The 15634-nt window shown below is 41.6% G+C and overlaps 2 protein-coding genes across 3 annotated transcripts in view; one reads left to right on the top strand and one right to left on the bottom strand.

Annotated features, from left to right (window-relative positions):
* The first annotated feature begins 2382 nt into the window (after positions 1 to 2382).
* On the top strand, positions 2383 to 15150 carry Aqp11 (aquaporin 11). The gene is made up of 3 exons (XM_074082428.1): positions 2383 to 3266; positions 12550 to 12666; positions 14833 to 15150. Exons 1-3 carry the CDS (start codon positions 2648 to 2650, stop codon positions 14910 to 14912), a joined length of 816 nt encoding a protein of 271 aa, XP_073938529.1. The 5' UTR covers positions 2383 to 2647; the 3' UTR covers positions 14913 to 15150.
* Positions 8387 to 15634, bottom strand: part of Clns1a (chloride nucleotide-sensitive channel 1A) — a 33131-nt gene continuing 25883 nt past the window's right edge. For both annotated transcript variants that reach the window (XM_074082417.1, XM_074082407.1), the window contains one exon: positions 8387 to 12736. The gene's annotated coding sequence lies outside the window, so the exon portion shown is untranslated. The remainder of the gene's footprint in view (positions 12737 to 15634) is intronic.

Raw genomic sequence — 15634 nt, 5'->3', positions numbered from 1 at the left:
CATTTAAACTTGATCTCTTGCTACTTCCTCCTTCATACTCCAGCCTAGCGTATCCTCACAGCCCTGGGCTTTCTCTCTGGACCTTTGGAATATATAGTGCCTCTCCTTTTTTCCTCCTTCTCTTCACCTTGAACTCCTACTCATCCTCCAGGTTTCTGCTAAGATGATACTTTCTCCAGGAGGCTTTCCTCAGGTCTCAGTTGAGGCTCCTGTCCTATGTCCCTAGAGACCCCTCTCTTCTATCACCACTGTACTTTTATACACATTTTAATTTTCTGTTGTCTCTTCTGGTCCTTTTTTTTTTTTTTTTTTTTGGTGGGACTGAAGTTTGAATTTGGTGCTTTGCACTTGCAAAGCAGGCATTCTACTGCTTGAGCCACACCTCTGATCCATTTTGCTCTGGTTGCTTTGGAGATGGGGGTCTCTCAAACTACTTGCTCAACCTGGCCTTGAACCTTGATCCTCCTGAGCTCAGCCTCCCAAGTCACAAGCATTACAAGCATTAGCCACCTGCACTCGACTTATTTTGGCCCTTCTTCTAGCCTATTTAAGAGCAAAGACTGTCTTCACTATTGTTTCACCAAAGCTAACAGGGTTAGCTCAAGATGTCACATTGAAGAAATTGTCTCTGAAAATAGGAAAAGATTGATTTATTTGATGTGAAATATTCAATCACAAGTAATTAACTGGGTTTATTTTGCTCTCATTCTTTGAAACAATGTCTAAAGTCCATTAATGACAATGTATATTTTAATGAGTTTTAAATTTCTTATCAGAGTCCAAAACACCAGTTTTTTTTACATAGCTCTTGCTAGTAATTATCAGCAGAGCAATAAACAAAATACATTTACATTACCTAATCCTCAAGTGACTTCTGATAAAGGGGAAAGGGTTTCGCCCACAGGATGGATTTTAAAGCAATCTCTTGAAACAGCCCAGTGACTGAAAAATAATTTTAATTTACCCTAAATTTTTCCTGGTCAGGCATCAGCACGGGAAAGAGGAAAGAATTTCCTTTCTCTACGTGATTTCTGTTTTGTGAAAGAATCAATTTTCTTTTCTACTGGCACCACAAAAATCTTGGCGTTAAAAAGGGAGTTTCCATTAGGTTTTAAAAGGCCAAGTTGGGTTTGGGGAGGAAAACTATCAGGAAGACATTATTCCCCTCATTTTTCTTCCTCTCTCCCTCCTCCAGCCCTGTGGTCTTGTCAACAGAGCCAGGTGGAGGCAAACCTGAGGAGGGACAGTGCTGAGGCACTGGGAGACTCTACACTAAGCCATGACATCATTTCACTAGCACAAAGCTTTGCTAGGTGCAAGGACAGAACAGACATCTCTCCAACTGCACCCCAAGAGAGTGAGCTGTTGAGTGGGGTGTGGTGGACTCTTAGATGCTGGCTGTTGAAACCAGCTTTTTCACCTTCAAGCTACTTATGAACACTTCCCATGTGCTAGGCTGTGCGAGAGGGTTCATGCTTCCTAAAACATATCGAAATTGAGTCACAAGACCCACTACTCTATGAGGTAGCGTGCAGTGCACATAGAAAATAACTGTTAAACTGGGGAGGGAGGGGGTAAGAAACAGTAACAGGGTGAATTTGATCAAAGTATATTATATGCATGTATGGCTATATCACAGTGAAACCACTTCGCAAATACTAAAAACACTAACAAAAAATAATTTTTATACTATTACATAGAAATAGTTCATACCAAAGATTATAGAGGCATTAGGAACTTGGAGGACTTCATTTCTAAGAACCACCACTTAAATTCTGGAAACAGAGAGTGGTGATGGTTGAACAAGTCTGAATGTAATTGTCATGGAATTATACACTTAAAATGGTTAAAATTTATATGTATACATTTATAAGTTGTACATAAATATATTTATAAAATGTATATGTTAATATTTATATAAAATTTATGTCTATATTTTACCGCACTTACAAAGAAGTTTTTAGGCAGGTGAAGAAAACAAAGACTCAAAGACCCTGCTGCACAGGTCAACCCCGCACCGCGTTCCCTGCGGGGTACCTCCCCTCTTCTCAATCTCACTCGCCCCATTAGTAAAAACGAAGTGACCTTTACAGCTCTTTCTAGTTCGACGTATTAGTCTTACAAGTACAAAAAGAAAAGTAGAAAGCCCGGTTTCAAAGCCACGGTGGAGACACTACCGCGCGCTCTTACCCTCACCTCCGCGCCCGGAGGTCCGGGTCTCCCTGCGCACGCGGACAGGAGCAGTGCGCGTGCGTAGTGGGTTCAAAGCGCGTGTCCCTCGACGCCGACTCCGCCCACCGCCGGCAGCCCCGCCCACCGCCGGCAGCCCCGCCCACCGCCGGCCGCCCGCCGCTCTGGTGGAGGCGGTGGCGGGGCCCATGTGTCTGTCGCGGCTGGGTGGACTGCTGACCCCTCAGCCGGCGCCCCTCACCGCACGGTGCTTCCCTCCTCCCCGGCTCGGGTCCCATCACCCCGGCGCCGAGCCGGGAAGGAGGGAGGAGCCCTCGGGCGCCACGTGGGGCCGCGCTCGCCGGAGCGGCCCGCCCCGAGGGGCGTGAGGGGAGGCGGGGCTGCGGACTTCGGACTCTGTCCGCTAGCGGCCTCCAGTCGCGCTGGAGTCGGCGGTGGGTCTGGTGCGGAGGGAGCCATGTCGGAGCTGCCGGGGCTCCGGTCCGAGGTGCTGGACACCTGCACCTCGCTGGCGCTGATGCTGACGGTCGTGCTGTGCATGGGGCTGGCCCGCGTGGTTGCCCGGCAACAGCTGCACAGGCCCGTGGCCCACGCCTTCGTCTTGGAGTTTCTAGCCACATTCCAGCTCTGCTGCTGCACGCATGAGCTGCAACTGCTGAGCCATCAGGACCCGGCACACCCCACCTGGACGCTGACACTGATCTACTTCTTTTCCTTAGTGCACGGCCTGACTTTGGTGGGTACCTCCAGTAACCCGTGTGGCGTGATGATGCAGATGATGCTAGGGGGCATGGCTCCCGAGATGGGAGCGATGAGGCTGTTGGCTCAGCTGGTTAGCGCCCTGTTCAGCAGATACTGCATCCGCGCCCTCTGGAGCCTGGGTCTGACCAAGTACCACTTCAGCGAGAGGAGCTTAGCTTGCAAGAATCCCATCCACACCGACTTGTCCAAAGCGATCATTACCGAGGCCATCTGCTCCTTCGTCTTCCACAGCGCTCTGCTGCACTCCCAGGAGGTCCGAAGCAAGCTTCGCATCCACCTGCTGGCTGCACTCATCACCTTTTTGGCCTATGCAGGTTTGTCATTTCCACAAAACACTTGGCGGGTCAGAACCCCCACACTAATGTGAAGTGAATATTGGTACCCCACCTCCTGCACTGTTATTCCAATCATTTTGCAGCCCCTTCTTAACCTGTAGGGCCGACGTGTAGAGATCCTTCATTCACTGCTGTTATGAACACCCACTTCTACAGAAACTGAGAACCTCATAGAGCTTGCCAAGGGTTCAGATATCCCACCAAGGGATTGTCTTAGTGTTAGGGAGGAAGGACACCCTATCAGTTACTCCCCCCCCCCTTTTTTTTTTCCTGCCAACATGGTATAGATCGTTTCTGACACTCTCACTGAAAAATTATCCCGGCTCTAAAAAGTTCCTTTCACAAGGCACACGATTGGCTAGTAGTAAAGAATGGGAGTAGAAATTCGTTAGTTTCATTTCCTGGTCTTTTCCTGTAAATTACTTAAGTCATTTCTTGCTTCCTTAACAATGCATCTTGAATTATAAATGAACTTTTAAATAGCCTGTCAAGAAAGATGGGGTTTTTAAAATGAAAACTTGTTTGGAATTAAAAATGCTTTTCAAAAATAAATAACATAAGAAATACGTTATTTATTTTAAACCATTTATTTACCTTGACAAACTTTAGATCAGGCAGATATTCTAAAGAGGACAAGGAAATTTAAAATGAAATGTTTAATGATGAAATGTATCATTCAAAGTGATTACAGCAGAATACCTTTACTGGGACTGTATCTGAATTATAAAATATTTTGGAGGTATGAATATGACAAAGGAAATTTAGAATAATAGTCTGTCTTCTGTCCACTTAATAGTGAAAATTATGAGTAGAAGCAAACCTTAAGATAGGACTTATAAATATATTTCTAACCTCCTAGTGTAAAAGTGAGACTTCCCCAACCCATTTTTCCTTGAGTTCGAGTGCCACTTTTTCAGTAGACACATGAAAATAAATAAATACATTGTGTGGGGGTGAGGGAAAGGCATATGCATATTTGAGGAGCTGGTGAGTAGTTGCTTATTTATTACAGTTTTAGGTTTTGGCTAAAACAGAAACATCGCTGTATATGGACAGAACTGCCCCTGGTAAAAACAATTATGCCATAGTTAAGTTCTGTATTTGTACAATTGAAAGCAGTAAAAATTTAAGATCTTTTAAAATTAATAAAACATTAACTACAGTTGGATCCTTGCCTATGTCACTCTTCCTGCTAATATTGTGAAGTTGGCATTCTGTCTTTTTATACTTTGGATGCATAGTTACGATTCCATAACTAATACTACATAAAATATTAGCCATTCCCTGGCTGGAAATGCAGCTCACTTGCTTGGCTTGCTCAAAGCCTTGAGTTCAATCACTAGCACCTAAAAAAGTCTTTGTTTTATAAGTGACAGAGATTTTAAGAGAAAAAAAACAAGGTAACATTTGAAGTCATAGATAAATACAAGGAAAGTTGAACAGAATCTTTAAAATATCAATTAAGGGATCTAAAACGCTGCCTTTTTTTTGAAATGTGGGTTCTAATTAATGGAGGAAAGGAATTGAGTAAATGAATCACTAGAGTGGTGGTTCTCAACATTTTCTGCATTACAATCACTTGGGGAGCTTTAAAAATATACCCTTCCAGGGCACAGAGATTAAAATTTAATAGCTGTGGGAAAGAGGCGAGGCAGTGATCCTTTTATGAAACCAAGGGTGGAGAACCCACTGCTCCAGCTAGGAGTCTAGACTGGTGTTGCGCAATTCAGTAGCCACGTTGCTATTTACATTTAAATGAGCTACTTGCTGGAGCCTCATTTCTTGTGTTCAGTAGGCACATAGGACTGAGCTAGTGGCTATGGTACTGACTGGGCTAAGCTGGAGACTGCCAGGGTAGACAGATATGACTCACTACCACTAGTCACAGAAATTCAGAATCTATTATGGTAATCCTTTTTATTTCCTTTTCTGCCAGTATCAGAGAGATGAGATATTCACTGGGCACCTTTTATAGGCCAAAGCATTTGTGTGTGTGTGTATTTTTTGAGACAGGGTGTTGCTATGTAGCCCAGGCTGTCCTTGAGTTCATTGTGATTGATCCTCCTGCCTTGGCCTCCAGAGTGCTAGGACTAAAGCTATGCACTCCCGTGCTCAATTTAGAACAAAGCATTTTGCTAGGCAATTTATGTGAGTTAGTTTAGTTAACCCTTATACCATTCCACTGATGAGAACATCATTCTCATTTTAATAAAGCAAGCAAGGCTCAGAGGTGAAATGACTTGTCTCAGGTTACACAGCCAGATCGTGCTGCAACTGTGGCCCAGTTGACCTCAAGTCAGCTCAACACCCATTTCATTATCAGCGTTTGTACTGTGTGCTCCTTAAGTTACAAAAGCATATACACTTGGATGCTATTTAGTAATAAAAAGGAGTGAAATTCTGACACATGCTACAACAACAATGAACTTTGAAACACTGTGCTAAGCAATATAAGTCAGACACAAAAGGGTAAGTATGGTTTGACTCCACTTACATGAAATATCTAAAACAGGCAAATTCATAGTAGAATAGAGGTTACAGGGACTGGGGAGCAGGAAGTAATGGGGGATTATTGTTTAATAAGTACAGAATTTGTGTTTGGAGTGATGGAAACTTAGAAAATGTTTGGGAAATGATGGTGTTGGTGTCCAACAGTGAAAGTAAAGAACACCATGTGGAATATTTTGTGTTATGTTTTACTACAGTTAAGACATTTAATTATAGAAGGATTCTGTTGCTCAATAAGCCACTGGATTAAACAGATTTAAAATTCTAGAATCTCACAGTCTTTACCATGCCAGTATATTATGTGAACCTCCAAGAGAAGCATGTGGCAGTGTTTGGAACTTCTGAGATCCTTTTGTGTAGGGGTGTGTAGCAGAAAAGAAGCTACTTTAGGAAATGCCACACAAGCTGTATCACTCCCATATATTCTGTGCTTGCACATCATACCTCTGTTCTACACAGTCAAGTCTCATGACTAGTTGAGTGTCTGTGCTATCAGACAAAGGCAAAGCTTTTGTAGGAAGATTTAAGAATGAACAGGGAGGGAAAGGCAGGGAATGAACAGGCAAGGACAGATAGCGTTGCAAGTTACTCCTTGGATACTGTGAGTACAGATTTGACAAAATTGCAGGCTGGGCAATTGCTTTATCACTTGGGCTCTGAGGGCACATAGGAGCCACCAATATAAATCATATCAAAATAACCAAGTATGTATTTTAAGATTCAGAATGTAATTGTCCAGCAGCTAACCACAGGTCCTAGGACCTGTGCATTAGTGATGTAGCACCCCAAATTTTTTTGTGGTGCTGGGGATTGAACCAAGGACCTAATACCTGTTAAGCACATGTTTTGCTGAGCCAGCTCAGCACCCTGGATTTTTATGTGCAGGTGGAGGCCACTGATGTCGTCAGCATTCATGTATTTTTTTTGGCTTCCCTTATAAAGTAAAAGAAAAATGCTGTGACTTAACATGTCAGAGCTGTAAATTTTTCTCTTTTTTTTTTTTTTTTGAGATGGGGGTCTTGCTGTTTTGTCCACACTGGTCTCAAATTTGTAAACTCAGTAATCCTTCCACCTCAGCTTCCTGAGTAGCCTGGACTATAGGCAGGTACTACCACAGCTGGCTCTTAGAGCTGTAAAGTATTAATGCAATTTCAAGCAAGTTTCCTTAATTTGGGTTTTGGGAGAATTTAGTTCAGTGAACAACGTAAGAGAGAGATGCATTGATTTTTTTGTGTGTGAATAATTAGATATTGAAAAATGTTACTTTACACATGTAAGTTGCCTTTATTACTGCACCTTGTTTGTAGAATTTTAAATTATATACTGCTTTCTCATATAATGTTCATGTACCTCTCTCAGAAGATAGACTTCGAGTGCAGAGACTACATTTCTTTTATTCATCATAACGTATGACCTGGTACATACGTTATAGCATAGGCCTGGTACAAAGCAAACTGTAAGAATTTTTTGAGTATGTGGATAAACTATCAAATAGTTTGCACACACACACAAACAACACAGAAAGATAAAATACTACCTGGGTATTCCATATTTTGTGTCCAAGGGCTTCATACATAAGTCTAATAAATTGTCAAAAGAAACTGTAGCATTCTTACTTTATTCTGCTACTCCAGGATTTTTAGTGTCCTTCTAAACAATATATATATCTAAGATTATCATCTGTCAAAAGAGAAAGGAAGTGAGTCCTTCACATGTGTTCTCTTTTACTACAATAAGTATATGAAAGGGGTGCCATTATCAATTTACAAATAAAACCCAGCTTCAAACAAAGGTCCCACACTTCTCTTTACTAGCCAGTATGATGTGATGATGAAGAGCACAGCTTTGGAGTTGGGCTGTGCCCTTAGGCTAGATGCTGAATTTGGGTTCACTTTCCTATCTGTAAAATGGGTACTAATACTATCTGATAGGAGTATGTGGAATAGGACTTCTTAGCATAGTACCTAGCATATACTAAGTACTGGAGACTGTTAATATTGTTCCTCCCTACTCATTCTCACAGGCTTCCAGTATAACTTGATCATTTTTGCATAGTTGATAAATTTGTAGTTCACGACACCTTTTGGGATAAGTTCAGGAAAATTGAAGTTAACAACTTTCACATAGAAATTTGTATGTTTGCAAATATGTCAGTTCATGTTTTTCCATACAAACCCCTACATGTTCCTCACAACCTCAGTCATTCTTCCAGGTCTGTAAGAATAACAATAATCTAAAAGCAACTAGTTAGCTTAGTTAGTAAATTAGCGGATCCCATAGGGTGAGCCAGCAATGGAAGGTGGGGTGTTTGGAGTCACATCTTTGAGAGCTTCTGCCGGGAGGTAGAGGTTTCATCAGGGGAAAGTGTCATCAGAGAGGCAGTTGTAATTCTGGACAGTGAGGTTTATCAGCCCTTCTTCATTGTAATGTTTGCTTTGATCACATGACTTACTTCTGATGATGGATTTGGCTTTCCAGGGGCATTTACCAGGAAATGGGAGCCCTGGAGGGGGAAGGTAGAAATGCTGGTTACTGGAAAGGGCTGGCCTTCACTGTAAGCTGGTAAATTTGACCCTCTGGCTTATACATGAGTCTTGTGGTTTTTTTTTTTTTTTTTTTTTTTTTTTTGCGATACTGGGGTTTGAACTTAGGACCTACACCTTGAGCCGCTCCACCAACCCTGTTTTTGTGAAGGGTTTTTCGAGATAGGGTTTCATGAATATTTTGCCCAGGGCTAGCTTCAAAGTGTGATCCTCCTGATGTCTGCCTCCTGAGTAGCTAGGATTTCAGGTTGAGCCACTGGCGCCTGCGAGGCTTGTGACTGTAACTAGTAGTATCCTTCTGTCAGCGAATTTGACTCCTGTTAGGAATATTGAGAACATTAGTGCCTAGAGTTGCCAATTTGGGGACCTCACCTGTGGTTACTGTAATTTCATTAAATTCACCCTGTCCTCTAAGACTGTTAGCGGTCAGCCAGGTAGATCTCCCCAGTGATACCTCTTCAATATCCACTTTTATTTCATCTCCCCTTCAAATGTCAATAAACTTGTTTGCTGAAGCCACTTTATTTTTTTTTCTTTTTCTTTTTTGGTGGGACTAGGGTTTAAACTCAGGGATTCTTGCATGCTAGGCAGGCGCTCTACCGCTTAAGCCATACCTACAGCTCTTTTTGCTCTAGTTATTTTTGAGATAGGGTCTCCTTTTTTGCCCAGGTCAGCCTGGACTGAGATCCTCTTATTTTAGGCTTCGTGCTATAGCTGGAATGACAGGTGATGTCCCTATTGCAGTGGGGTTTAGGTAACTGTTTGCCCCAGCAGGCCTCAACAGTTCATCCTCCCCATCTTAGCCTCTGAAGTAGCTGAGCTTATAGGCGTGAGCCACCAGTGCCCAGCTCTGAAGCCAGTTTCTGATAGTTCTATGCCTGATGATTCTTTTTAAATGATTCATGTTAAACACAAGACACAAACATGTTCTTTGTAAAAACCTGAAACACTGAGGTGCCTTTGATTGCTGACCTTTCTAGATGCACCTGTGTGTAGTGTGTGTCATGTGCTTCCAAACTCTTTAAGTGGGTTTATTATATATGCAGATAAAACACTGTGAAACTCTGTGTTCATGTTAGCATAAAGATTATCAAGCCTTACTTCTGCAGTCTTCTTTCTTTTTGGGTGGTAGTTGTTTAATGGTTTATCTTAGAGATCTATGTTAGGAAAAAGATTTCTCTCATTTCAAAATATAGCATGATATTCCAAAGTAATAAACTCATTCATTTAGCTGTTTTCCCCTAATGGACACTCAGGTTTTTCTCAGTTCCTTGTTACTATAAATAAACAACCTTGCATGTCTTCTTGAACACATACTAGCATCTCTCTAGGACAGTGGTTCTCAACTGGTAAGGATCCTGCCCAGGGGATATTTAGCAGTGTTTGGAGATATTTTGGGTTGTTACAGTGTGGGGATTGGGGTGCATTACTGGCTCTAGTAGCTAAAGAGGCCAGGGACACCATAAATGTCCTATAGTGTACAGATTGGTGCCCACAACAAGAACTATACAATAAGCTAGCAAAGCAGAGAACCCACACCTGGTGCAGATTTCTGTATCGGTTATAGCTATTGCTATGGAACATGCACGCCCAAACTCAAAATCACAATGATTTGTTAGTTTTCAGGATTCTGTGGGTTAGATGGGCAGATCCCTGAGATCGGGCGTGCCTGCGTTCAGCTCGACAGTGGTGGGGCTGGGAAAGCCTGGCCATTAGTGCCAGATGTCACCTGGGATGCCTCAGGCCTCCTCCCTGTGGTGCTTGTCCTCCAGCAGCCTAGACCAACTTGCTTCCATTGTCAGGGAACTGTTCTGAGAGAAAAAGAGTGGAAGTTGCTGAGGACTGAATTGCTACCTGAACCTAGAATTCAGTGTCACTCAGGCTATTCAGAATTCAGTGTCACTGCTGCATTCTGCCAACCCAAGCTGCAAAGCCAACCCACATTAGAGAGGAAAATGATTCTACAGTTCTTGATGGGAGAGGTAGTGCCTTCCCCTTTTTTCCCCCAATCACACTGAACAGAACTGGCGCCGGGAGGGTTAGAAGGAAAGGGAAATAGAGCAGTGTGAATTCAAGGACGGTATGAGACTGACACAATGCTGGCCTAATGGAAAGTCTTAGTACACCATGGCCTGTGGTACTGAAGTACCTCCGTATGAGGGTGATGGCTCGCTCCATTTCTACTGCTAAATGCCTTAAACAGCCATAGGTCATCGGTGTTATTCACAACTCATGTGCCAGTATATCATAAAGATCTGCGAGTGACTTTCTGCCCATGGTGTCTAGGATACAGGAACTCAGTTTTTTGTGGTATTGAACTGAAATGACCAGCTGCCAGCCAAACAATTGTGTTGACCCCAGAGGCTGCATGTTTAACATTTCAGGAGTTGACTGTTCAAGAATGATTCTGAAGGTCCATGATGTGACATCATTGTAATTGCTGAGGTATCACCATGAATGATGCTGTGAGGCTGGTGTGCCAGTGAGTGAACTGAGTCATTGCTAAGCAGCGTCATCTCAGCACAACGTCATTGTCCTTGGCTGTCCAGTGTGAAATCTTATGACAGGGTCACTTAATTCCCACTTCACTTTACTGCATTTTATGAAGATAACTAACATGCCATAGAGGTACATGTCAGTGCAACACGGTGTCGGTGTCGGTCTCGGAATCCATATCAGTGGTGAGGGAACAGGTAGATGTGTGTGCCCAGGAAGAACCACAGAGAAATGGCACTGTGCTAGCGAACCACACAGCACAGCTCTGGTGAGTGGTGTTGATAAGTCATTCAGCCTTCCGTGCCTTGCCTTATTGGCTTGTGGCCAGACTATGAACTGCTGGTCCCCGTGTCAGTTACTCTTGGGTTCGAAATAGAACATGCATCCCGAGAAGTAGTCAACAGTTGAAATTTGTGTTTAGCATTCATAACTACTCAAGTCACTCCTATATTTTATAACCACTTTATTTTCCAGTATATGTTTTGGTGCCTTTGTCAAAGATCAGATGGCTGTAGCTGCGTGGTCTGTTTCTGGATCTTCTGTTCCATTAGTCTACACACCTGTTTTTGTGCCAGTACCATGCTGACTTTGCTACCGTGCACTAGTAAAATTTGAAGTCAGGTATTATGATACCTCCAGCTTTGCTCTTTTTGCTCAGGATTACTTTGGCTATTCTGTGCTTCCATATGAATTTTAGGATTGTTTTATTTACTTATTTGAAGAATGAGACTGGGATTTTGATCGGCATGGCATCATTGAATCTGTAGATTGGTTTTGGCAGTATAGCCATTTTCATGATATTCATTCTGCCAATCCATGAACATGGGAGGTCTTTCTTTCTTCTAGTGTCTTCAGTTTCTTGCTTTAGAGTTTTATAGTTTTTGTTGTACAGATGTTTTACCTCCTAAGTTAGGCTTATTCCTAGATTTTTTTTTGAGGCTATTGTGAATGGGATCATTTTCCTGATTTCTTTCTCAGTTTGTCTATTTATATGGAAAATATACTGATTTTTATATCCTGTTATTTTGCCAAAAAGTGTTTATCGGATCTAAGAGTTTTTGGTGAGTCTTTAGGGTCTTTTACGTATAGTATCATACTGTCTGCAAATTGTTTTGTTTTTACTTCTTCCTTTCCTATTTGTATCCCCTTTATTTCTTTTTCTTGCCTTATGGCTCTGGCTAAGAATTCAAGTACTGTATTGAGTAAGAGTGGAGAGAGTGAATACTCTTGTGTCATTTCCAACTTTAGAGGAAATTTAAAATCACTTTATGGATATGTACCATTCATCAGCACTTTTTAAGGACTCTGCTGACAAGTTAATATGGAACCATAATTATGCTTTGGTCCATTTTACTTTTTGTTTTCACCACAAAGGTATGGCTATGCCTAAGAGGATCCTGGGATATTTTAACTGTTTTCATTATACTGTTGTTGCTATTCATTCATTCAAGTTGATGAATATTAAGGGCAGCCAAATCTCCCACTCCTAACACTGTAGGAACAATAATAAAGCACGTTAACTTTCAATGTGCACTTCATAAACAGGAAAACTCAATGTCCTCTGTCCTTTTTTTGGTGGGGGCCTGTGCCTGATGATTTTACAAAGGAAGATCATAGAATAAGAATACTTAAATATCTAAAATAAAAGTTATACTCAGTAACTAGTTTATGTAAGCTGTATTGTTTGGACTCACTCTGCTTAAAATGTATTGCAGGAGGAAGTCTAACCGGAGCACTGTTTAATCCAGCTTTGGCACTTTCACTTCATTTCATGTGTTTTGATGAGGCTTTCCACCAGTTTTTTATAGTATATTGGCTGGCTCCTTCTTTAGGTAAGTATATTTTTATTTAATATGTTTGAAAGATTAATCAGGCTATTTTAAAATGCGATGTGAACTGTCACTGTAACATGTCAATTTCCAAAGCCAGAGAAGGCACAAAAAAGAGAAAGAAATGAAAATGGTAATTAATATGCTTGCATTAATATTTTGTACAGTATTTTGTTTTGTTTTGTTTTTTTCATGGTACTAGGGTTTGAACTCAGAGCCTCACACTTGCTAGGCAGATGCTCTACCACTTGAGCCACTCCCCCAGACCTTTTTGCTTTATTTTGTAGGTAAGAGTTTTACCCTTTTTGCCTGCACTAGCCTCAGATTATGGTCCTCCTACCTTTGCTTCCCATGTAGCTGGGATTATAGGCATTCACCACCACACCTGACATGTTTATTGAGATAGATATCTTGCTCATTTTTTGACAAGGCTGGCCTCAAACCATGATCCTCCTGATCTCCATGTCCCGATTATACAGTGTTCTTTAAAACTCTTTTTATCAGCAATGAAGTGTAGCATTTGCTTAGTGGTAGAATGTTTACCTAGTATGTGGGAGGCTCTGGGTTCATCCCCAGCATGGGAAATGCAATGGGTATAAGGAGTGATTACTTCCATTCAAAAATAATTTTTTGATAAAGTTGTTTTTTCAAATTTGTGAGCTCCAAACAAAATGTCGTTTAATTCATTTGACTCATTGTGCAGAAGACTATCTCATAAAGCAATCATTGTGGTGAGCATAGATTTTCAGTTATCCTTAAATTCCACCCGTTACTCTATCTGGATCAAACACATAAACCTCTTTCTCTAAGAGTTGGGGATTAGCTCAGCAGTAGAGTGCTTGCTGCCTGGCATGCACAAGGCCCAGGGTTCAATCCTAGTAGGACAAAAACCAAAACCAAAACCCTCTTCTGTAGAGGGGTGAAATCACACAAACCGCATGCTAACTGTAACCGTCATACACACTCCTTTGTACATATGAGCACTTCTTGCTTTGTTTAGTTATGTTTTAAGCCTGATCATGACTCATAACTGTACATGGATGGATGGACACCCTTCTTTTTGTCTGGTTAAAATTTTTTGTCTTGTTGCTCATTTTCTGTTAATAAAAAGGCCCATGTGGAAGGCACACTGGCCCCACAGGGTTGAACAGCCACCATGCCCTACTCTTCCCAGTCACCCTCCAACCCTCGGGAGCCGAGGCAGGCAAATTGGGAGTTAAAGGTCTGTCCAGGGATACACAGGGGGAGCTGTCCCCTCCAAAACAAAATCAAAATAGCAACAAAAGAGAAGAAGAGGAAGAAGAAAAACAGCAAGTTGTGCCCTTGGATCACACCCTTCTCCATCCTTATTTCACCCTGAAGAATTAACAGTGGCTGGATTTGAGATTTGTCTGGTATAGCCTCAAAAATAAGAGTTTAGGCTGGGGGTGCAGCTTGGTAGTAGAATGCTTGCCTGGCATTTGGTTAAGTGGAGGATTTGATTCTGAGCACCTCAGAAACAAAGAACACGAAAATGATTAAAAATATTTTTACTCTATTTAAGATAAGTTAAAATTTCAGCATTGACTGAAATTTTCTGTTTTAAATATTCTACTTGGTACATGTCTAAAAGCTATTACTGGTTGAGGTTGATGAAGAAGAGAAGGGAGAATCCAGTCCTCTCCTGTCCAGTCACTGGGGTGGAGGGGTGCTACCGTCTTAGAAAGCAGCCAGCAAGGCCTGGACCCAGGCTTTCTCTGCAAAGGAGCCAGGAGTAAGGCCATTCATCTTCAGCTCTTCTTTCTGCTGGTTTTACCAAGTACCTGAGTAAAACCTGTTTTTAAGGATTCATGGTTGAATAAAAATGTGAGAATAGTAATCTTAATTTCTTGTAGTCTCTTAAAAATTTTATTAAATTTATTTTTGCAATCCTGGAGTTTGAACTCAGGGCCTACACCTTGAGCCACTCCATCAGCTCTTTTTTGTGGTGGGTTTTTTTGAGATAGGGTCTTAAGATCTATTTGCCTGGGCTGGCTTTGAACCTCTATCCTCCTGATCTCTGCTTCCTGAGTAGCTAGGATTACAGGCGTGAGTCACCGGGCTATTGTAGTCTTAATAGTAATCTTAATTCAGTAATCATGATCCTCTTTAACAACTTTTGTTTTTATTTTACTGTATTTTGTTCTTCAGGTATACTGTTGATGATTGTGATGTTCAGCTTCTTCCTCCCATGGCTTCATAACAACGGTACATCTAATAAAAAGGAGTAACTATTCCAAAAGACTCCACCTAAGTTACAGGACAGTCAAGCTGGCTGTGAGATTTTTATCACCTCATATTCAAAACTCTGGTTGCACTGGATTTATCCATGTTTTAATTTCCTTTGAGGAACCTGTCTTAAACTTTTCACCACTGGGACTTTAAAAATTACTGTGAAAATGAGGTATCCTGTATTCCTCAGTTAAGACTTGTTCTATTGAGTGACTTATTAAACGTTGCTAGAAAAGACTCATTCATTTCATCTCACACAAGCCTCAAGTGATAATTGCTCCCATTGATGAAAAACAAAGGAGGACAAGGTTGAAAAGGGAAGGGAAGGTGATGATGGAGGGACCAAAGTAGTTGTGTATTAGGCGTGACAGGAATGAACAGGTTTGTAACCAGAGTACAACCAGTCTCACTTACAGAACAGAGAGAAGGGAGGGAAGGTGCTGTTGGGCCACTACCTCACACTGGTCCCATTGGTGGTGTCATCTTTCACAAGCAAAGTTGCCTTTGGAAATAGCATGTCCACTCATCCTCAGGGGATTTTCCAAATTTTAAAAATACTCCAATACCAAAACATTTTTTCTAAACAGAGAATCTCACAAGTTTTAACCTAGTAGTATTCTTTTAAACACCAGGAGGAAGTCAAGTTTTCACATTCTCATTTGTGCCTAACAGTTACCTTAGGAAGTGGCTAGAATGCATATAATTTTTTTTCCTTTTTTGG

Source organism: Castor canadensis, chromosome 1 (genome assembly GCF_047511655.1).
Source record: "Castor canadensis chromosome 1, mCasCan1.hap1v2, whole genome shotgun sequence".
Taxonomy (NCBI): domain Eukaryota; kingdom Metazoa; phylum Chordata; class Mammalia; order Rodentia; family Castoridae; genus Castor; species Castor canadensis.
This window is presented reverse-complemented; position numbering and strand designations above follow the sequence as displayed.

What these genes read in the sequence shown, in the direction of transcription:
- Aqp11 (XM_074082428.1), top strand. Translation starts at nt 2,648, where the DNA reads ATGTCGGAGCTGCCGGGGCTCCGGTCCGAGGTGCTGGACACCTGCACC. An exon ending in CACCTTTTTGGCCTATGCAG is followed by an intron (nt 3,267 to 12,549) that starts GTTTGTCATTTC and finishes AATGTATTGCAG; the next exon opens with GAGGAAGTCTAACCGGAGCA. An exon ending in TTGGCTGGCTCCTTCTTTAG is followed by an intron (nt 12,667 to 14,832) that starts GTAAGTATATTT and finishes TTTGTTCTTCAG; the next exon opens with GTATACTGTTGATGATTGTG.